A 22,600-nucleotide genomic window follows, 5' to 3' on the forward strand; every position below is an offset into this window, starting at 1 on the left:
TATGTAATAAAACAGCAGAGAATAGCATATAGCTGTCTGTGATAAATACCGTTCACATAGAGGCTGTTACTGTCCAGTGAATATGGTGGTAAGGTGGTGATGCCATTTGTCTGGTTTCTGAACACATGGTACACAGTGACACGGTTAACTTCCTTAGGGTCTGAGTCATTTCTGAAAGAGCAGTTTGCAAACACTCTGGTGTCCTGAAGATTGACTGGGCTGTGGAAAAGATGGAAAGACTTTGAAATCAGACAGTGACCTGTACTGTTACTGAAGACACACATGATGCTTTTGTGAATACCAGTCCAGAATATTTTCAAGCAATGTTGAGACAAATCGTAATCGCGGTGTGTATTACTGAATTACTTACCTGAATGAAAGAACACTGCAGCTGATGAATGCATTGTTGATATTGCTGCTACCAAACACGTTATTGAGCTGTGGAAAAGGAGTTAGAGTTTTACATAAAATAACTGACCAGTAATTAACACGTATATCAATTATTAATTAGTCTACTGACCTGGGAAGCAATATTAATTGCTGCAGATTTGTGCAGTGGTGAATTGGGATCTTGTAAATTTGCTACTGAGGACAAACTGGTAACAATGAAGGTCACGTTAAAATCAAAAGGACCTCTTTCCAAATTTGAAGATGTGGTCTGTGTTGGTGCTGCAGATGATATGGAAAATTGGAAAAAATGTCAGTGACTTGAAAAATACAGTGTTGTTATCTTATTTGTATCACATAGCTGAAAGAAAGATTAGCCAAGATTTGAAATATTGCAAGATTGGAACATTGCTGATGCTGTTGGACCTTGTGAAGGAAAGGAGTTTTCGACTTGAATCAATAATGAAAGGTTATAGGCGAAGTGGCTGCTGTGAACAGCCCCTGTGAGTCGGGAGTTTGAGAAGCTGGGTTCATTTGATGAGAATATGGAGGAAAGAATAAATGTGATTCCATCAGGATTAGTGAATGGTAGTACAAACTCGCAAGGCCGACACAGCTGTGGCAACATTGCATCAAACTACAGATCTGCTGCTGTCGATGATTTCCTGTGCAATTCCCCAAGTTTCTTTTCCAGTTCTAATTTGCAGAAATTCAAAGCGCAATGATGGATTGTGTGGCTAACTGTGGAGCTGAAAGCATGGATGCCGAGGGTGTTGTTACGGTCAAAATGTCCAGTAGAAAACATTGCATCAAACCACAGATCTTCTATGACTTCCTGTGCATTTCCCAAAATTACTTAATTTGCAGTAGTTCAGAGCACCATGATGGATTGTGTGGCTAACTGTGGAGCTGAAACCATGGATGCTGAGGGTCAAAATCTTTAATTCCAGATGAGAGGGCTAAGTGTAAATGGGATGTGCAGGGTAAGGGTTTCTTATGCACAGGAGAAAATTATATTTCTATGCACAGAGAGAGTTAGGTGCCTGCCAAGCACTGCCGGGGATGATGGTGGAGTCAAATATGACTGAGATTTTTAAGAAGCATGCAGATAAACACATGAATGTGGAGAGAATGGCAGGAAGTAGACATTGTGTGGAAAGGGATTTAATTCCCCGTTTAATTGCAATAGATGACAGAGTTATTAATTCATCGAACAGTGCTGCCAAGAAACAGGCCCTTCAGTCCATCTGCTGCATGTCATACAGTAAATTTGCCAAGATTCATCGTCTTACACCCAGACTACTGCCCTGCACGTCTCTGCCATCCATGTACCTATACAAATTTATTTTAAATGTTGAAATCCAACTGGCATCCACCACTAAAGCTGGCAGCTTGCCCACTCTGAATCCACCCTCTGAGTGAAATGTTTTACCCACATGTTCCCCTTAAACATGTCACCTTTTGCCCTTAAACCATGACCTCCAGAGCTAGTCTCATATAATCTCATTGCAAAACCCTGCTTAAATTAACTCTACGTATGCTCATCAGCACAACATTGTGGGCTAAAGATCCTGTTGTTGTCATAGACAGTTCCGTTGAATAAGTTGTTCCATTTTTTGACACACAATTGCTGTCCGTCACTACATCACCGATATGGAGACTGCATTTGATAATATTTTGCATGTATTTAATACAAATTATTCATTGCTGTTAATCACTGTAAAGAAAGGAAAAGTTAATGAGATAGTATCAGTACTCACTGGTTGATGGTGTGGGTTCATGGTAACCTGAAAAATTGAAAAGGCATCATGTATCAGATGAAGCAACCATATTAGGAATTACACTGAATTGTTTTAGGAAGGCTTTTATATTTGATCAGAATTATATAATAAAATAGCAGAGAATTGCATATTTCTGTCAGTGATAAATACCGTTTACGTAGAGGCTGTTACTGTCCAGTGAATATGGTGGTAAGGTGGTGATGCCGCTTGTCTGGTTTCTGAACACATGGTACACAGTGACACGGTTAACTTCCTTAGGGTCTGAGTCATTTCTGAAAGAGCAGTTTGCAGACACTCTGGTGTCCTGTTCATTGACCTGGCTGTGGAAAAGATGGAACGACTTAGAAGTCACACAGTGACTTGTACTGTTACTGAAGACACACATGATGCTTTTGTGAATACCAGTCTGTAATATTTTCAGTCAATATTGAAACAAATATTAATCATGGTGATTATAACTTAATTACATACCTGAATGAGAGAACACTGCAGCTGATGAATGTCTTGCTGATACTGCTGCTGCTAAACACATTATTGAGCTGTGGAAAAGGAGGAGTTGGAAATTTAGCTAAACTAACTAAGCAGTTATTAACATACATTTGAATTTTTAGTGAGTCTACTGACCTGAAAAGCAATATTACTTGCTGCAGATATGAACAATTGAGAATTGGGATCTTGCAATTCTGGTACCAAGGTCAAAGTAGTTGCAATGAAGGTCACATTAAAATCAAAAGGACCTCTTTCCAAACTTGAAGATGTGGTCTGTGTTGGTGATGCGGCTGTTATGGAAAATGGGAAAAAGTAGTTCAGTGAATTTAAAAATACAGTTTGTTAACTTATTAGTATCACATAGCTGAACGTAAGGTTAGCCAAGATTCTAGATATTGCAATATTGGAATACTTCTGATGCTGTTGGACCCTGTGAAGGAAAGAAGTTTTCGACTTGAATCAATAATGAAAGGTTATAGGTGATGTGGCTGCTGTGAACAGCCCCTGTGAGTCGGGAGTTTGAGAAGTTGAGTTCAATTTTGAAAATATGGAGGAAAGAATAAATTTCATTCCTGCAGGATTGGTGAATGATAGCACAAACTCGAGATGCCAAAGGAGCTGTTGCAACATTGCATCAAACTACAGGTGTCCTGTTGTCTATGACTTCCTGTGCATTTCCCGAAATGTCTTTTCCAGTTCTAATTTGCAGTAATTCAGAGCACCATGATAGATTGTGTGGCTAACTGTGGAGCTGAAACCATGGATGCTGAAGCTGTTGTTGGGGTTAAACCTGCATTCGCAAGGCCAGTGATGTTGTGGGGGTGGAACTGGACACTCTGACGGTGGTGTCGGAATAGAGGATGCTGTCCAAGTTGCTTGCCATCTTGGACAATGTCTTCAATCTACTCTTTAATGTACTGGTTAGGCACAGGAGTACATTCAGCCAGAGACTCATTCCACCGAGATGCAACACTGAGCGTCATAGGAAGTCATTCCTGCCTGTGGCCATCAAATTTTACAACTCCTCCCTCGGAGTGTCAGACACTCTGAGCCAATAGGCTGGTCCTGGACTTATTTCCAATTGGCATAATTTACTTACTATTATTTAATTATTCCTGGTTTTATTTTGCTATATTTCTACTCTATTCTTGGTTGGTGCAACTGTAACGAAACCCAATTTCCCTCGGGATCAATAATGTACGTCTGTCGGTCTGTCTGTAAAATGTCCAAAAGAAAGTTCCTTTATTTCAGGTGAGAAAGGATAACTGTAAAGGAAAGTGCAGGATAAGAATTTCTAAAACATTTTATTTGAATACACAGAGAGTGTTTGGTGCCTGAAAGGCTCTGTCAGGAATGGAGATGGGGACAACTATGACAGAGTTTTTCAAGAAGCTCTCAGATAAGCACATGAATGTGGAGAGAATGGCAGGATGTCAACATTCTGTCAATAAGGATCTAATTCCCTGTCACTTACAATAGAAGGCAGATTTATTGATTCATAGAACAGTGCTGCCTAGAAACTGGTCTTCCAGTCTATCTCCAGCATGTCAAACTACTAACCTGTCAAAATTTCATTGTATTACACCCAGACTAATGCCCTGCATGTCCTTCCCATCCATGTACCTATACAAATTTATCTTAAATGTTGAAATCCGACTGGCAACCAACACCTCAGTTGGTAGCTTGCTCCACTCTGAATCCACCCTCTGTGTGAAATGGTTCACCCACATGTTTCCGTTAAACATTTCACCTTTTGTCATTAACCCATGACCTCCAGAGCTAGTTTCATATAATCTCATTGCAAAACCCTGCTTAAATTAACCCTATGTATACTCGTCAGCACAACATTGTGGGCTAAAGATCCTGTTATTGTCAACAGTTCTGTTGAATAAGTTCCATTTATTGCCATACAATTGACATCAATACCTCACTAATAAGGAGACAGCATAGAATAATTCTTTGCATGTATTTAATACAAATTAAGCATTACTGTTATTTATGGTAAAGAAAGGAAAAGTTAATGAGATAGAATCAGTACTCACTGGTTGATGGTGTGGGTTCATGGTAACCTGAAAATGTTTGAAAGGCATCATGTATCAGATGAAGCAACCATATTAGGAATTACACTGAATTGTTTTACAAAGGCTTTTATATTCGATCAGAATTATATAACAAAATAGCAGAGAATAGCATATAGTTGTCTGTGATAAATACCGTTCACATAGAGGCTGTTACTGTCCAGTGAATATGGTGGTAAGGTGGTGATGCCATTTGTCTGGTTTCTGAACACATGGTACACAGTGACACGGTTAACTTCCTTAGGGTCTGAGTCATTTCTGAAAGAGCAGTTTGCAAACACTCTGGTGTCCTGTCCGTTGACCATGCTGTGGAAAAGATGGAAAGACTTTGAAGTCACACAGTGACTTGTACCGTTACTGAAAACACGGCAATGGTTTTGCAGATACTAGCCCGGAATATTTTCAAGCAATCTTAAATGAAATATTAATCCTGGTGATTATAACTTAATTACTCACCTGAATGAGAGAACACTGCAGCTGATGAATGTCTTGTTGATATTGCTGCTACCAAAGACGTTATTGAGCTGTGGAGAAGGAGGAATTGGAGATTTAGATAAAGTAACTGAGCAATAATTAACCCATGTATGGATTGTTAATTAGTCTACTGACCTGGGAAGTAATATTGCTTGCTGCAGATTTGAAGATTTGAGAATTGGGATCTTGCAATTCGGGCGCCGGGCGCAAATTAGTTGCAATGAAGGTGACGTTAAAATCAAAAGCGACTCCTTCCAAACCTGAGGGCGTGGTCTGTGTTGGTGCTGCAGATGATATGGAAAATTGGAAAAAATGTCAGTGACTTGAAAAATACAGTGTTGTTATCTTACTTGTATCACATAGCTGAAAGAAAGATTAGCCAAGATTTGAAATATTGGAACATTGCTGATGCTGTTGGACCTTGTGAAGGAAAGGAGTTTTCGACTTGAATCAATAATGAAAGGGTATAGGTGATGTGGCTGCTGTGAACAGCCCCTGTGAGTCGGGAGTTAGAGAAGCTGGGTTCATTTGATGAGAGTCGGAGGAAAGAATAAATGTGATTCCGTCAGGGTTAGTGAATGATAGTCCAAACTCGAGAGGCCGACACAGCTGTAGCAACATTGCAACAAATTACAGATCTGCTGATTTCCTGTGCATTTCCCCAAATTTCCTTTCCAGTTCTAATCTGCAGAAATTCAAAGCGCTATGATGGATTGTGTGGCTAACTGTGGAATGAAAGCATGGATGCCGAGGGTGTTGTTACGGTCAAAATATCCAGTAGAAAAGTTCCTTAATTCCAGGTGAGAGCGGATAACTGTAAAGGAGGAGTGTATGGTAAGACTTTGTTATGCACAGAACAAGCGTTTTATTTGATGTAAAGGGAGTGTTAGTTGCCTAGAGGGTTCTGATCGAGATGGTAGTGGGTATCGAATGTGACAAGGGACTTTCAAGAAGCACTCAGATGGGTACATGAATGTAGAGGAAATGGCGGATGTTGACGATGGGTCGATGGGAAATTAATTAGCTGTTTAATTACAATAGAAGGCAGAGGTATTAATTCGTAGAGTAGTGCTGCCCAGAAACAGGTGCTTTGATCCATCTCCAGCGTGTCAAAGTATTAACCTGCCAAATTTCATTGCCCTACACCCAGATTAATGTCGTCCATATTCCTCCTTTCCACCTATCTAAGCATATTTATCTTAAATGCTGAAATGAAACTGGCTTCTGCTGCTTCCGTTGACAGTTTGTACCAGTCTTAATCAACACTCGGAGCGAAGAGTTTCTCCTCATGTTGCCATTCAACTTTGCACCAATTTCCTTTAACCCCTGACCTCTAGTGCTAGTCCAGTGGAATCTCATGGCAAAACTCTGCTCTGATTTACTCTGGGTATCCCCAGTAGTACAAGGATGTGGGCAGCACAGTCTGTTGTTGTCATCAACCGTTCTGTTGAGTAAGCTCCATTTGTGGCCACACTATTCCCGTCCGTCACTACTTCACCGATACGGAGACTGCATTGCATAATATTTTGCATGTATTTAATACAAATAATTCATTGCTGTTATTCGCTGTAAAGAAAGGAAAAGTTGAGGAGGCAGAATCAGTACTCACTGGTTGTTGGTGTGCGTTCATGGTAATCTGAAAAATTGAAAAGGCATGATATATTAGATGAAATGCTGCCATTAGTTGATGAATAAAACTGAACATTTTCATGAAGGCTTTAATATTTCATCAGATTTATGTCATAAAACAGCAGAGAATAGCATATAGCTGTCTGTGATAAATACCGTTCACATAGAGGCTGTTACTGTCCAGTGAATATGGTGGTAAGGTGGTGATGCCATTTGTCTGGTTTCTGAACACATGGTACACAGTGACACGGTTAACTTCCTTAGGGTCTGAGTCATTTCTGAAAGAGCAGTTTGCAAACACTCTGGTGTCCTGTCCGTTGACCATGCTGTGGAAAAGATGGAAAGACTTTGAAGTCACACAGTGACTTGTACCGTTACTGAAAACACGGCAATGGTTTTGCAGATACTAGCCCGGAATATTTTCAAGCAATCTTAAATGAAATATTAATCCTGGTGATTATAACTTAATTACTCACCTGAATGAGAGAACACTGCAGCTGATGAATGTCTTGTTGATATTGCTGCTACCAAAGACGTTATTGAGCTGTGGAGAAGGAGGAATTGGAGATTTAGATAAAGTAACTGAGCAATAATTAACCCATGTATGGATTGTTAATTAGTCTACTGACCTGGGAAGTAATATTGCTTGCTGCAGATATGAAGATTTGAGAATTGGGATCTTGCAATTCGGGCGCCGGGCGCAAATTAGTTGCAATGAAGGTGACGTTAAAATCAAAAGCGACTCCTTCCAAAGCTGAGGGCGTGGTCTGTGTTGGTGCTGCAGATGATATGGAAAATTGGAAAAAATGTCAGTGACTTGAAAAATACAGTGCTGTTATCTTACTTGTATCACATAGCTGAAAGACAGATTAGCCAAGATTTGAAATATTGGAACATTGCTGATGCTGTTGGACCTTGTGAAGGAAAGGAGTTTTCGACTTGAATCAATAATGAAAGGGTATAGGTGATGTGGCTGCTGTGAACAGCCCCTGTGAGTCGGGAGTTTGAGAAGCTGGTTTCATTTGATGAGATTACGGAGGAAAAAATAAATGTGATTCCGTCAGGATTAGTGAATGATCGTCCAAACTCGAGAGGCCGACACAGCTGTGGCAACATTGCAACAAGCTACAGATCTGCTGATTTCCTGTGCATTTCCCCAAATTTCCTTTCCAGTTCTAATCTGCAGAAATTCAAAGCGCTATGATGGATTGTGTGGCTAACTGTGCAATGAAAGCATGGATGCCGAGGGTGTTGTTAAGGTCAAAATGTCCAGTAGAAAAGTTCCTTAACTCCAGGTGAGAGCGGATAACTGTAAAGGAGATGTGTATGGTAAGACTTTGTTATGCACAGAACAAGCGTTTTATTTGATGTAAAGGGAGTGTTAGTTGCCTAGAGGGTTCTGATCGAAATGGTAGTGGGTATCAAATGTGAAAAGGGACTTTCAAGAAGCACTCAGATGGGTACATGAATGTAGATGAAATGGCGGTTGTTGACGATGGGTCGATGGGAAATTAATTCGCTGTTTAATTACAATAGAAGGCAGAGGTATTAATTCGTAGAGTAGTGCTGCCCAGAAACAGGTGCTTTGATCCATCTCCAGCGTGTCAAAGTATTAACCTGCCAAATTTCATTGCCCTACACCCAGATTAATGTCGTCCATATTCCTCCTTTCCACCTATCTAAGCATATTTATCTTAAATGCTGAAATGAAACTGGCTTCTGCTGCTTCCGTTGACAGTTTGTACCAGTCTTAATCAACACTCGGAGCGAAGAGTTTCTCCTCATGTTGCCATTCAACATTGCACCAATTTCCTTTAACCCCTGACCTCTAGTGCTAGTCCAGTGGAATCTCATGGCAAAACTCTGCTCTGATTTACTCTGGGTATCCCCAGTAGTACAAGGATGTGGGCAGCACAGTCTGTTGTTGTCATCAACCGTTCTGTTGAGTAAGCTCCATTTGTGGCCACACTATTCCCGTCCGTCACTACTTCACCGATACGGAGACTGCATTGCATAATATTTTGCATGTATTTAATACAAATAATTCATTGCTGTTATTCGCTGTAAAGAAAGGAAAAGTTGAGGAGGCAGAATCAGTACTCACTGGTTGTTGGTGTGCGTTCATGGTAATCTGAAAAATTGAAAAGGCATGATATATTAGATGAAATGCTGCCATTAGTTGATGAATAAAACTGAACATTTTCATGAAGGCTTTAATATTTCATCAGATTTATGTCATAAAACAGCAGAGAATAGCATATAGCTGTCTGTGATAAATACCGTTCACATAGAGGCTGTTACTGTCCAGTGAATATGGTGGTAAGGTGGTGATGCCATTTGTCTGGTTTCTGAACACATGGTACACAGTGACACGGTTAACTTCCTTAGGGTCTGAGTCATTTCTGAAAGAGCAGTTTGCAAACACTCTGGTGTCCTGTCCGTTGACCATGCTGTGGAAAAGATGGAAAGACTTTGAAGTCACACAGTGACTTGTACCGTTACTAAAAACACGGCAATGGTTTTGCAGATACTAGCCCGGAATATTTTCAAGCAATCTTAAATGAAATATTAATCCTGGTGATTATAACTTAATTACTCACCTGAATGAGAGAACACTGCAGCTGATGAATGTCTTGTTGATATTGCTGCTACCAAAGACGTTATTGAGCTGTGGAGAAGGAGGAATTGGAGATTTAGATAAAGTAACTGAGCAATAATTAACCCATGTATGGATTGTTAATTAGTCTACTGACCTGGGAAGTAATATTGCTTGCTGCAGATTTGAAGATTTGAGAATTGGGATCTTGCAATTCGGGCGCCGGGCGCAAATTAGTTGCAATGAAGGTGACGTTAAAATCAAAAGCGACTCCTTCCAAACCTGAGGGCGTGGTCTGTGTTGGTGCTGCAGATGATATGGAAAATTGGAAAAAATGTCAGTGACTTGAAAAATACAGTGTTGTTATCTTACTTGTATCACATAGCTGAAAGAAAGATTAGCCAAGATTTGAAATATTGGAACATTGCTGATGCTGTTGGACCTTGTGAAGGAAAGGAGTTTTCGACTTGAATCAATAATGAAAGGGTATAGGTGATGTGGCTGCTGTGAACAGCCCCTGTGAGTCGGGAGTTTGAGAAGCTGGTTTCATTTGATGAGATTACGGAGGAAAAAATAAATGTGATTCCGTCAGGATTAGTGAATGATCGTCCAAACTCGAGAGGCCGACACAGCTGTGGCAACATTGCAACAAGCTACAGATCTGCTGATTTCCTGTGCATTTCCCCAAATTTCCTTTCCAGTTCTAATCTGCAGAAATTCAAAGCGCTATGATGGATTGTGTGGCTAACTGTGGAATGAAAGCATGGATGCCGAGGGTGTTGTTAAGGTCAAAATGTCCAGTAGAAAAGTTCCTTAACTCCAGGTGAGAGCGGATAACTGTAAAGGAGATGTGTATGGTAAGACTTTGTTATGCACAGAACAAGCGTTTTATTTGATGTAAAGGGAGTGTTAGTTGCCTAGAGGGTTCTGATCGAAATGGTAGTGGGTATCGAATGTGACAAGGGACTTTCAAGAAGCACTCAGATGGGTACATGAATGTAGAGGAAATGGCGGATGTTGACGATGGGTCGATGGGAAATTAATTAGCTGTTTAATTACAATAGAAGGCAGAGGTATTAATTCGTAGAGTAGTGCTGCCCAGAAACAGGTGCTTTGATCCATCTCCAGCGTGTCAAAGTATTAACCTGCCAAATTTCATTGCCCTACACCCAGATTAATGTCGTCCATATTCCTCCTTTCCACCTATCTAAGCATATTTATCTTAAATGCTGAAATGAAACTGGCTTCTGCTGCTTCCGTTGACAGTTTGTACCAGTCTTAATCAACACTCGGAGCGAAGAGCTTCTCCTCATGTTGCCCTTCATCATTGCACCAATTTCCTTTAACCCCTGACCTCTAGTGCTAGTCCAGTGGAATCTCATGGCAAAACTCTGCTCTGATTTACTCTGGGTATCCCCAGTAGTACAAGGATGTGGGCAGCACAGCCTGTTGTTGTCATCAACCGTTCTGTTAAGTAAGCTCCATTTGTGGCCACACTATTCCCGTCCGTCACTACTTCACCGATACGGAGACTGCATTGCATAATATTTTGCATGTATTTAATACAAATAATTCATTGCTGTTATTCGCTGTAAAGAAAGGAAAAGTTGAGGAGGCAGAATCAGTACTCACTGGTTGTTGGTGTGCGTTCATGGTAATCTGAAAAATTGAAAAGGCATGATATATTAGATGAAATGCTGCCATTAGTTGATGAATAAAACTGAACATTTTCATGAAGGCTTTAATATTTCATCAGATTTATGTCATAAAACAGCAGAGAATAGCATATAGCTGTCTGTGATAAATACCGTTCACATAGAGGCTGTTACTGTCCAGTGAATATGGTGGTAAGGTGGTGATGCCATTTGTCTGGTTTCTGAACACATGGTACACAGTGACACGGTTAACTTCCTTAGGGTCTGAGTCATTTCTGAAAGAGCAGTTTGCAAACACTCTGGTGTCCTGTCCGTTGACCATGCTGTGGAAAAGATGGAAAGACTTTGAAGTCACACAGTGACTTGTACCGTTACTGAAAACACGGCAATGGTTTTGCAGATACTAGCCCGGAATATTTTCAAGCAATCTTAAATGAAATATTAATCCTGGTGATTATAACTTAATTACTCACCTGAATGAGAGAACACTGCAGCTGATGAATGTCTTGTTGATATTGCTGCTACCAAAGACGTTATTGAGCTGTGGAGAAGGAGGAATTGGAGATTTAGATAAAGTAACTGAGCAATAATTAACCCATGTATGGATTGTTAATTAGTCTACTGACCTGGGAAGTAATATTGCTTGCTGCAGATTTGAAGATTTGAGAATTGGGATCTTGCAATTCGGGCGCCGGGCGCAAATTAGTTGCAATGAAGGTGACGTTAAAATCAAAAGCGACTCCTTCCAAACCTGAGGGCGTGGTCTGTGTTGGTGCTGCAGATGATATGGAAAATTGGAAAAAATGTCAGTGACTTGAAAAATACAGTGTTGTTATCTTACTTGTATCACATAGCTGAAAGAAAGATTAGCCAAGATTTGAAATATTGGAACATTGCTGATGCTGTTGGACCTTGTGAAGGAAAGGAGTTTTTGACTTGAATCAATAATGAAAGGGTACAGGTGATGTGGCTGCTGTGAACAGCCCCTGTGAGTCGGGAGTTTGAGAAGCTGGTTTCATTTGATGAGATTACGGAGGAAAAAATAAATGTGATTCCGTCAGGATTAGTGAATGATCGTCCAAACTCGAGAGACCGACACAGCTGTGGCAACATTGCAACAAGCTACAGATCTGCTGATTTCCTGTGCATTTCCCCAAATTTCCTTTCCAGTTCTAATCTGCAGAAATTCAAAGCGCTATGATGGATTGTGTGGCTAACTGTGCAATGAAAGCATGGATGCCGAGGGTGTTGTTAAGGTCAAAATGTCCAGTAGAAAAGTTCCTTAACTCCAGGTGAGAGCGGATAACTGTAAAGGAGATGTGTATGGTAAGACTTTGTTATGCACAGAACAAGCGTTTTATTTGATGTAAAGGGAGTGTTAGTTGCCTAGAGGGTTCTGATCGAAATGGTAGTGGGTATCAAATGTGAAAAGGGACTTTCAAGAAGCACTCAGATGGGTACATGAATGTAGATGAAATGGCGGATGTTGACGATGGGTCGATGGGAAATTAATTAGCTGTTTAATTACAATAGAAGGCAGAGGTATTAATTCGTAGAGTAGTGCTGCCCAGAAACAGGTGCTTTGATCCATCTCCAGCGTGTCAAAGTATTAACCTGCCAAATTTCATTGCCCTACACCCAGATTAATGTCGTCCATATTCCTCCTTTCCACCTATCTAAGCATATTTATCTTAAATGCTGAAATGAAACTGGCTTCTGCTGCTTCCGTTGACAGTTTGTACCAGTCTTAATCAACACTCGGAGCGAAGAGCTTCTCCTCATGTTGCCCTTCATCAGTGCACCAATTTCCTTTAACCCCTGACCTCTAGTGCTAGTCCAGTGGAATCTCATGGCAAAACTCTGCTCTGATTTACTCTGGGTATCCCCAGTAGTACAAGGATGTGGGCAGCACAGCCTGTTGTTGTCATCAACCGTTCTGTTAAGTAAGCTCCATTTGTGGCCACACTATTCCCGTCCGTCACTACTTCACCGATACGGAGACTGCATTGCATAATATTTTGCATGTATTTAATACAAATAATTCATTGCTGTTATTCGCTGTAAAGAAAGGAAAAGTTGAGGAGGCAGAATCAGTACTCACTGGTTGTTGGTGTGCGTTCATGGTAATCTGAAAAATTGAAAAGGCATGATATATTAGATGAAATGCTGCCATTAGTTGATGAATAAAACTGAACATTTTCATGAAGGCTTTAATATTTCATCAGATTTATGTCATAAAACAGCAGAGAATAGCATATAGCTGTCTGTGATAAATACCGTTCACATAGAGGCTGTTACTGTCCAGTGAATATGGTGGTAAGGTGGTGATGCCATTTGTCTGGTTTCTGAACACATGGTACACAGTGACACGGTTAACTTCCTTAGGGTCTGAGTCATTTCTGAAAGAGCAGTTTGCAAACACTCTGGTGTCCTGTCCGTTGACCATGCTGTGGAAAAGATGGAAAGACTTTGAAGTCACACAGCGACTTGTACCGTTACTGAAAACACGGCAATGGTTTTGCAGATACTAGCCCAGAATATTTTCAAGCAATCTTAAATGAAATATTAATCCTGGTGATTATAACTTAATTACTCACCTGAATGAGAGAACACTGCAGCTGATGAATGTCTTGTTGATATTGCTGCTACCAAAGACGTTATTGAGCTGTGGAGAAGGAGGAATTGGAGATTTAGATAAAGTAACTGAGCAATAATTAACCCATGTATGGATTGTTAATTAGTCTACTGACCTGGGAAGTAATATTGCTTGCTGCAGATTTGAAGATTTGAGAATTGGGATCTTGCAATTCGGGCGCCGGGCGCAAATTAGTTGCAATGAAGGTGACGTTAAAATCAAAAGCGACTCCTTCCAAACCTGAGGGCGTGGTCTGTGTTGGTGCTGCAGATGATATGGAAAATTGGAAAAAATGTCAGTGACTTGAAAAATACAGTGTTGTTATCTTACTTGTATCACATAGCTGAAAGAAAGATTAGCCAAGATTTGAAATATTGGAACATTGCTGATGCTGTTGGACCTTGTGAAGGAAAGGAGTTTTCGACTTGAATCAATAATGAAAGGGTATAGGTGATGTGGCTGCTGTGAACAGCCCCTGTGAGTCGGGAGTTTGAGAAGCTGGTTTCATTTGATGAGATTACGGAGGAAAAAATAAATGTGATTCCGTCAGGATTAGTGAATGATCGTCCAAACTCGAGAGGCCGACACAGCTGTGGCAACATTGCAACAAGCTACAGATCTGCTGATTTCCTGTGCATTTCCCCAAATTTCCTTTCCAGTTCTAATCTGCAGAAATTCAAAGCGCTATGATGGATTGTGTGGCTAACTGTGGAATGAAAGCATGGATGCCGAGGGTGTTGTTAAGGTCAAAATGTCCAGTAGAAAAGTTCCTTAACTCCAGGTGAGAGCGGATAACTGTAAAGGAGATGTGTATGGTAAGACTTTGTTATGCACAGAACAAGCGTTTTATTTGATGTAAAGGGAGTGTTAGTTGCCTAGAGGGTTCTGATCGAAATGGTAGTGGGTATCGAATGTGACAAGGGACTTTCAAGAAGCACTCAGATGGGTACATGAATGTAGAGGAAATGGCGGATGTTGACGATGGGTCGATGGGAAATTAATTAGCTGTTTAATTACAATAGAAGGCAGAGGTATTAATTCGTAGAGTAGTGCTGCCCAGAAACAGGTGCTTTGATCCATCTCCAGCGTGTCAAAGTATTAACCTGCCAAATTTCATTGCCCTACACCCAGATTAATGTCGTCCATATTCCTCCTTTCCACCTATCTAAGCATATTTATCTTAAATGCTGAAATGAAACTGGCTTCTGCTGCTTCCGTTGACAGTTTGTACCAGTCTTAATCAACACTCGGAGCGAAGAGCTTCTCCTCATGTTGCCCTTCATCATTGCACCAATTTCCTTTAACCCCTGACCTCTAGTGCTAGTCCAGTGGAATCTCATGGCAAAACTCTGCTCTGATTTACTCTGGGTATCCCCAGTAGTACAAGGATGTGGGCAGCACAGCCTGTTGTTGTCATCAACCTTTCTGTTAAGTAAGCTCCATTTGTGGCCACACTATTCCCGTCCGTCACTACTTCACCGATACGGAGACTGCATTGCATAATATTTTGCATGTATTTAATACAAATAATTCATTGCTGTTATTCGCTGTAAAGAAAGGAAAAGTTGAGGAGGCAGAATCAGTACTCACTGGTTGTTGGTGTGCGTTCATGGTAATCTGAAAAATTGAAAAGGCATGATATATTAGATGAAATGCTGCCATTAGTTGATGAATAAAACTGAACATTTTCATGAAGGCTTTAATATTTCATCAGATTTATGTCATAAAACAGCAGAGAATAGCATATAGCTGTCTGTGATAAATACCGTTCACATAGAGGCTGTTACTGTCCAGTGAATATGGTGGTAAGGTGGTGATGCCATTTGTCTGGTTTCTGAACACATGGTACACAGTGACACGGTTAACTTCCTTAGGGTCTGAGTCATTTCTGAAAGAGCAGTTTGCAAACACTCTGGTGTCCTGTCCGTTGACCATGCTGTGGAAAAGATGGAAAGACTTTGAAGTCACACAGTGACTTGTACCGTTACTGAAAACACGGCAATGGTTTTGCAGATACTAGCCCGGAATATTTTCAAGCAATCTTAAATGAAATATTAATCCTGGTGATTATAACTTAATTACTCACCTGAATGAGAGAACACTGCAGCTGATGAATGTCTTGTTGATATTGCTGCTACCAAAGACGTTATTGAGCTGTGGAGAAGGAGGAATTGGAGATTTAGATAAAGTAACTGAGCAATAATTAACCCATGTATGGATTGTTAATTAGTCTACTGACCTGGGAAGTAATATTGCTTGCTGCAGATTTGAAGATTTGAGAATTGGGATCTTGCAATTCGGGCGCCGGGCGCAAATTAGTTGCAATGAAGGTGACGTTAAAATCAAAAGCGACTCCTTCCAAACCTGAGGGCGTGGTCTGTGTTGGTGCTGCAGATGATATGGAAAATTGGAAAAAATGTCAGTGACTTGAAAAATACAGTGTTGTTATCTTACTTGTATCACATAGCTGAAAGAAAGATTAGCCAAGATTTGAAATATTGGAACATTGCTGATGCTGTTGGACCTTGTGAAGGAAAGGAGTTTTCGACTTGAATCAATAATGAAAGGGTACAGGTGATGTGGCTGCTGTGAACAGCCCCTGTGAGTCGGGAGTTTGAGAAGCTGGTTTCATTTGATGAGATTACGGAGGAAAAAATAAATGTGATTCCGTCAGGATTAGTGAATGATCGTCCAAACTCGAGAGACCGACACAGCTGTGGCAACATTGCAACAAGCTACAGATCTGCTGATTTCCTGTGCATTTCCCCAAATTTCCTTTCCAGTTCTAATCTGCAGAAATTCAAAGCGCTATGATGGATTGTGTGGCTAACTGTGCAATGAAAGCATGGATGCCGAGGGTGTTGTTAAGGTCAAAATGTCCAGTAGAAAAGTTCCTTAACTCCAGGTGAGAGCGGATAACTGTAAAGGAGATGTGTATGGTAAGACTTTGTTATGCACAGAACAAGCGTTTTATTTGATGTAAAGGGAGTGTTAGTTGCCTAGAGGGTTCTGATCGAAATGGTAGTGGGTATCAAATGTGAAAAGGGACTTTCAAGAAGCACTCAGATGGGTACATGAATGTAGATGAAATGGCGGATGTTGACGATGGGTCGATGGGAAATTAATTAGCTGTTTAATTACAATAGAAGGCAGAGGTATTAATTCGTAGAGTAGTGCTGCCCAGAAACAGGTGCTTTGATCCATCTCCAGCGTGTCAAAGTATTAACCTGCCAAATTTCATTGCCCTACACCCAGATTAATGTCGTCCATATTCCTCCTTTCCACCTATCTAAGCATATTTATCTTAAATGCTGAAATGAAACTGGCTTCTGCTGCTTCCGTTGACAGTTTGTACCAGTCTTAATCAACACTCGGAGCGAAGAGCTTCTCCTCATGTTGCCCTTCATCAGTGCACCAATTTCCTTTAACCCCTGACCTCTAGTGCTAGTCCAGTGGAATCTCATGGCAAAACTCTGCTCTGATTTACTCTGGGTATCCCCAGTAGTACAAGGATGTGGGCAGCACAGCCTGTTGTTGTCATCAACCGTTCTGTTAAGTAAGCTCCATTTGTGGCCACACTATTCCCGTCCGTCACTACTTCACCGATACGGAGACTGCATTGCATAATATTTTGCATGTATTTAATACAAATAATTCATTGCTGTTATTCGCTGTAAAGAAAGGAAAAGTTGAGGAGGCAGAATCAGTACTCACTGGTTGTTGGTGTGCGTTCATGGTAATCTGAAAAATTGAAAAGGCATGATATATTAGATGAAATGCTGCCATTAGTTGATGAATAAAACTGAACATTTTCATGAAGGCTTTAATATTTCATCAGATTTATGTCATAAAACAGCAGAGAATAGCATATAGCTGTCTGTGATAAATACCGTTCACATAGAGGCTGTTACTGTCCAGTGAATATGGTGGTAAGGTGGTGATGCCATTTGTCTGGTTTCTGAACACATGGTACACAGTGACACGGTTAACTTCCTTAGGGTCTGAGTCATTTCTGAAAGAGCAGTTTGCAAACACTCTGGTGTCCTGTCCGTTGACCATGCTGTGGAAAAGATGGAAAGACTTTGAAGTCACACAGCGACTTGTACCGTTACTGAAAACACGGCAATGGTTTTGCAGATACTAGCCCAGAATATTTTCAAGCAATCTTAAATGAAATATTAATCCTGGTGATTATAACTTAATTACTCACCTGAATGAGAGAACACTGCAGCTGATGAATGTCTTGTTGATATTGCTGCTACCAAAGACGTTATTGAGCTGTGGAGAAGGAGGAATTGGAGATTTAGATAAAGTAACTGAGCAATAATTAACCCATGTATGGATTGTTAATTAGTCTACTGACCTGGGAAGTAATATTGCTTGCTGCAGATTTGAAGATTTGAGAATTGGGATCTTGCAATTCGGGCGCCGGGCGCAAATTAGTTGCAATGAAGGTGACGTTAAAATCAAAAGCGACTCCTTCCAAACCTGAGGGCGTGGTCTGTGTTGGTGCTGCAGATGATATGGAAAATTGGAAAAAATGTCAGTGACTTGAAAAATACAGTGTTGTTATCTTACTTGTATCACATAGCTGAAAGAAAGATTAGCCAAGATTTGAAATATTGGAACATTGCTGATGCTGTTGGACCTTGTGAAGGAAAGGAGTTTTCGACTTGAATCAATAATGAAAGGGTATAGGTGATGTGGCTGCTGTGAACAGCCCCTGTGAGTCGGGAGTTTGAGAAGCTGGTTTCATTTGATGAGATTACGGAGGAAAAAATAAATGTGATTCCGTCAGGATTAGTGAATGATCGTCCAAACTCGAGAGGCCGACACAGCTGTGGCAACATTGCAACAAGCTACAGATCTGCTGATTTCCTGTGCATTTCCCCAAATTTCCTTTCCAGTTCTAATCTGCAGAAATTCAAAGCGCTATGATGGATTGTGTGGCTAACTGTGCAATGAAAGCATGGATGCCGAGGGTGTTGTTAAGGTCAAAATGTCCAGTAGAAAAGTTCCTTAACTCCAGGTGAGAGCGGATAACTGTAAAGGAGATGTGTATGGTAAGACTTTGTTATGCACAGAACAAGCGTTTTATTTGATGTAAAGGGAGTGTTAGTTGCCTAGAGGGTTCTGATCGAAATGGTAGTGGGTATCAAATGTGAAAAGGGACTTTCAAGAAGCACTCAGATGGGTACATGAATGTAGATGAAATGGCGGATGTTGACGATGGGTCGATGGGAAATTAATTAGCTGTTTAATTACAATAGAAGGCAGAGGTATTAATTCGTAGAGTAGTGCTGCCCAGAAACAGGTGCTTTGATCCATCTCCAGCGTGTCAAAGTATTAACCTGCCAAATTTCATTGCCCTACACCCAGATTAATGTCGTCCATATTCCTCCTTTCCACCTATCTAAGCATATTTATCTTAAATGCTGAAATGAAACTGGCTTCTGCTGCTTCCGTTGACAGTTTGTACCAGTCTTAATCAACACTCGGAGCGAAGAGCTTCTCCTCATGTTGCCCTTCATCAGTGCACCAATTTCCTTTAACCCCTGACCTCTAGTGCTAGTCCAGTGGAATCTCATGGCAAAACTCTGCTCTGATTTACTCTGGGTATCCCCAGTAGTACAAGGATGTGGGCAGCACAGCCTGTTGTTGTCATCAACCGTTCTGTTAAGTAAGCTCCATTTGTGGCCACACTATTCCCGTCCGTCACTACTTCACCGATACGGAGACTGCATTGCATAATATTTTGCATGTATTTAATACAAATAATTCATTGCTGTTATTCGCTGTAAAGAAAGGAAAAGTTGAGGAGGCAGAATCAGTACTCACTGGTTGTTGGTGTGCGTTCATGGTAATCTGAAAAATTGAAAAGGCATGATATATTAGATGAAATGCTGCCATTAGTTGATGAATAAAACTGAACATTTTCATGAAGGCTTTAATATTTCATCAGATTTATGTCATAAAACAGCAGAGAATAGCATATAGCTGTCTGTGATAAATACCGTTCACATAGAGGCTGTTACTGTCCAGTGAATATGGTGGTAAGGTGGTGATGCCATTTGTCTGGTTTCTGAACACATGGTACACAGTGACACGGTTAACTTCCTTAGGGTCTGAGTCATTTCTGAAAGAGCAGTTTGCAAACACTCTGGTGTCCTGTCCGTTGACCATGCTGTGGAAAAGATGGAAAGACTTTGAAGTCACACAGTGACTTGTACCGTTACTGAAAACACGGCAATGGTTTTGCAGATACTAGCCCGGAATATTTTCAAGCAATCTTAAATGAAATATTAATCCTGGTGATTATAACTTAATTACTCACCTGAATGAGAGAACACTGCAGCTGATGAATGTCTTGTTGATATTGCTGCTACCAAAGACGTTATTGAGCTGTGGAGAAGGAGGAATTGGAGATTTAGATAAAGTAACTGAGCAATAATTAACCCATGTATGGATTGTTAATTAGTCTACTGACCTGGGAAGTAATATTGCTTGCTGCAGATTTGAAGATTTGAGAATTGGGATCTTGCAATTCGGGCGCCGGGCGCAAATTAGTTGCAATGAAGGTGACGTTAAAATCAAAAGCGACTCCTTCCAAACCTGAGGGCGTGGTCTGTGTTGGTGCTGCAGATGATATGGAAAATTGGAAAAAATGTCAGTGACTTGAAAAATACAGTGTTGTTATCTTACTTGTATCACATAGCTGAAAGAAAGATTAGCCAAGATTTGAAATATTGGAACATTGCTGATGCTGTTGGACCTTGTGAAGGAAAGGAGTTTTCGACTTGAATCAATAATGAAAGGGTACAGGTGATGTGGCTGCTGTGAACAGCCCCTGTGAGTCGGGAGTTTGAGAAGCTGGTTTCATTTGATGAGATTACGGAGGAAAAAATAAATGTGATTCCGTCAGGATTAGTGAATGATCGTCCAAACTCGAGAGACCGACACAGCTGTGGCAACATTGCAACAAGCTACAGATCTGCTGATTTCCTGTGCATTTCCCCAAATTTCCTTTCCAGTTCTAATCTGCAGAAATTCAAAGCGCTATGATGGATTGTGTGGCTAACTGTGCAATGAAAGCATGGATGCCGAGGGTGTTGTTAAGGTCAAAATGTCCAGTAGAAAAGTTCCTTAACTCCAGGTGAGAGCGGATAACTGTAAAGGAGATGTGTATGGTAAGACTTTGTTATGCACAGAACAAGCGTTTTATTTGATGTAAAGGGAGTGTTAGTTGCCTAGAGGGTTCTGATCGAAATGGTAGTGGGTATCAAATGTGAAAAGGGACTTTCAAGAAGCACTCAGATGGGTACATGAATGTAGATGAAATGGCGGATGTTGACGATGGGTCGATGGGAAATTAATTAGCTGTTTAATTACAATAGAAGGCAGAGGTATTAATTCGTAGAGTAGTGCTGCCCAGAAACAGGTGCTTTGATCCATCTCCAGCGTGTCAAAGTATTAACCTGCCAAATTTCATTGCCCTACACCCAGATTAATGTCGTCCATATTCCTCCTTTCCACCTATCTAAGCATATTTATCTTAAATGCTGAAATGAAACTGGCTTCTGCTGCTTCCGTTGACAGTTTGTACCAGTCTTAATCAACACTCGGAGCGAAGAGCTTCTCCTCATGTTGCCCTTCATCAGTGCACCAATTTCCTTTAACCCCTGACCTCTAGTGCTAGTCCAGTGGAATCTCATGGCAAAACTCTGCTCTGATTTACTCTGGGTATCCCCAGTAGTACAAGGATGTGGGCAGCACAGCCTGTTGTTGTCATCAACCGTTCTGTTAAGTAAGCTCCATTTGTGGCCACACTATTCCCGTCCGTCACTACTTCACCGATACGGAGACTGCATTGCATAATATTTTGCATGTATTTAATACAAATAATTCATTGCTGTTATTCGCTGTAAAGAAAGGAAAAGTTGAGGAGGCAGAATCAGTACTCACTGGTTGTTGGTGTGCGTTCATGGTAATCTGAAAAATTGAAAAGGCATGATATATTAGATGAAATGCTGCCATTAGTTGATGAATAAAACTGAACATTTTCATGAAGGCTTTAATATTTCATCAGATTTATGTCATAAAACAGCAGAGAATAGCATATAGCTGTCTGTGATAAATACCGTTCACATAGAGGCTGTTACTGTCCAGTGAATATGGTGGTAAGGTGGTGATGCCATTTGTCTGGTTTCTGAACACATGGTACACAGTGACACGGTTAACTTCCTTAGGGTCTGAGTCATTTCTGAAAGAGCAGTTTGCAAACACTCTGGTGTCCTGTCCGTTGACCATGCTGTGGAAAAGATGGAAAGACTTTGAAGTCACACAGCGACTTGTACCGTTACTGAAAACACGGCAATGGTTTTGCAGATACTAGCCCAGAATATTTTCAAGCAATCTTAAATGAAATATTAATCCTGGTGATTATAACTTAATTACTCACCTGAATGAGAGAACACTGCAGCTGATGAATGTCTTGTTGATATTGCTGCTACCAAAGACGTTATTGAGCTGTGGAGAAGGAGGAATTGGAGATTTAGATAAAGTAACTGAGCAATAATTAACCCATGTATGGATTGTTAATTAGTCTACTGACCTGGGAAGTAATATTGCTTGCTGCAGATTTGAAGATTTGAGAATTGGGATCTTGCAATTCGGGCGCCGGGCGCAAATTAGTTGCAATGAAGGTGACGTTAAAATCAAAAGCGACTCCTTCCAAACCTGAGGGCGTGGTCTGTGTTGGTGCTGCAGATGATATGGAAAATTGGAAAAAATGTCAGTGACTTGAAAAATACAGTGTTGTTATCTTACTTGTATCACATAGCTGAAAGAAAGATTAGCCAAGATTTGAAATATTGGAA

At 40.7% G+C, this 22,600-nt stretch overlaps 1 protein-coding gene across 1 annotated transcript in view; it reads right to left on the bottom strand.

Annotated features, from left to right (window-relative positions):
- Nucleotides 1–22,600, bottom strand: part of LOC132406568 (mucin-3B-like) — a 186,442-nt gene that overhangs the window by 14,573 nt on the left and 149,269 nt on the right. The window contains exons 212-244 of the mRNA XM_059992390.1: nucleotides 22,336–22,484; nucleotides 22,183–22,250; nucleotides 21,863–22,032; nucleotides 20,212–20,360; nucleotides 20,059–20,126; nucleotides 19,739–19,908; nucleotides 18,088–18,236; nucleotides 17,935–18,002; nucleotides 17,615–17,784; nucleotides 15,964–16,112; nucleotides 15,811–15,878; nucleotides 15,491–15,660; nucleotides 13,840–13,988; nucleotides 13,687–13,754; nucleotides 13,367–13,536; nucleotides 11,716–11,864; nucleotides 11,563–11,630; nucleotides 11,243–11,412; nucleotides 9,592–9,740; nucleotides 9,439–9,506; nucleotides 9,119–9,288; nucleotides 7,468–7,616; nucleotides 7,315–7,382; nucleotides 6,995–7,164; nucleotides 5,345–5,493; nucleotides 5,192–5,259; nucleotides 4,872–5,041; nucleotides 2,793–2,947; nucleotides 2,640–2,707; nucleotides 2,319–2,488; nucleotides 521–669; nucleotides 371–438; nucleotides 50–219 (exon numbers count right to left, since the gene is read on the bottom strand). Coding sequence (XP_059848373.1) covers nucleotides 50–219; nucleotides 371–438; nucleotides 521–669; nucleotides 2,319–2,488; nucleotides 2,640–2,707; nucleotides 2,793–2,947; nucleotides 4,872–5,041; nucleotides 5,192–5,259; nucleotides 5,345–5,493; nucleotides 6,995–7,164; nucleotides 7,315–7,382; nucleotides 7,468–7,616; nucleotides 9,119–9,288; nucleotides 9,439–9,506; nucleotides 9,592–9,740; nucleotides 11,243–11,412; nucleotides 11,563–11,630; nucleotides 11,716–11,864; nucleotides 13,367–13,536; nucleotides 13,687–13,754; nucleotides 13,840–13,988; nucleotides 15,491–15,660; nucleotides 15,811–15,878; nucleotides 15,964–16,112; nucleotides 17,615–17,784; nucleotides 17,935–18,002; nucleotides 18,088–18,236; nucleotides 19,739–19,908; nucleotides 20,059–20,126; nucleotides 20,212–20,360; nucleotides 21,863–22,032; nucleotides 22,183–22,250; nucleotides 22,336–22,484 — 4,263 coding nt within the window. The remainder of the gene's footprint in view (nucleotides 1–49; nucleotides 220–370; nucleotides 439–520; nucleotides 670–2,318; nucleotides 2,489–2,639; nucleotides 2,708–2,792; nucleotides 2,948–4,871; nucleotides 5,042–5,191; nucleotides 5,260–5,344; nucleotides 5,494–6,994; nucleotides 7,165–7,314; nucleotides 7,383–7,467; nucleotides 7,617–9,118; nucleotides 9,289–9,438; nucleotides 9,507–9,591; nucleotides 9,741–11,242; nucleotides 11,413–11,562; nucleotides 11,631–11,715; nucleotides 11,865–13,366; nucleotides 13,537–13,686; nucleotides 13,755–13,839; nucleotides 13,989–15,490; nucleotides 15,661–15,810; nucleotides 15,879–15,963; nucleotides 16,113–17,614; nucleotides 17,785–17,934; nucleotides 18,003–18,087; nucleotides 18,237–19,738; nucleotides 19,909–20,058; nucleotides 20,127–20,211; nucleotides 20,361–21,862; nucleotides 22,033–22,182; nucleotides 22,251–22,335; nucleotides 22,485–22,600) is intronic.

This window comes from Hypanus sabinus, chromosome 16 (genome assembly GCF_030144855.1).
Source record: "Hypanus sabinus isolate sHypSab1 chromosome 16, sHypSab1.hap1, whole genome shotgun sequence".
In the NCBI taxonomy this organism is placed as follows: domain Eukaryota; kingdom Metazoa; phylum Chordata; class Chondrichthyes; order Myliobatiformes; family Dasyatidae; genus Hypanus; species Hypanus sabinus.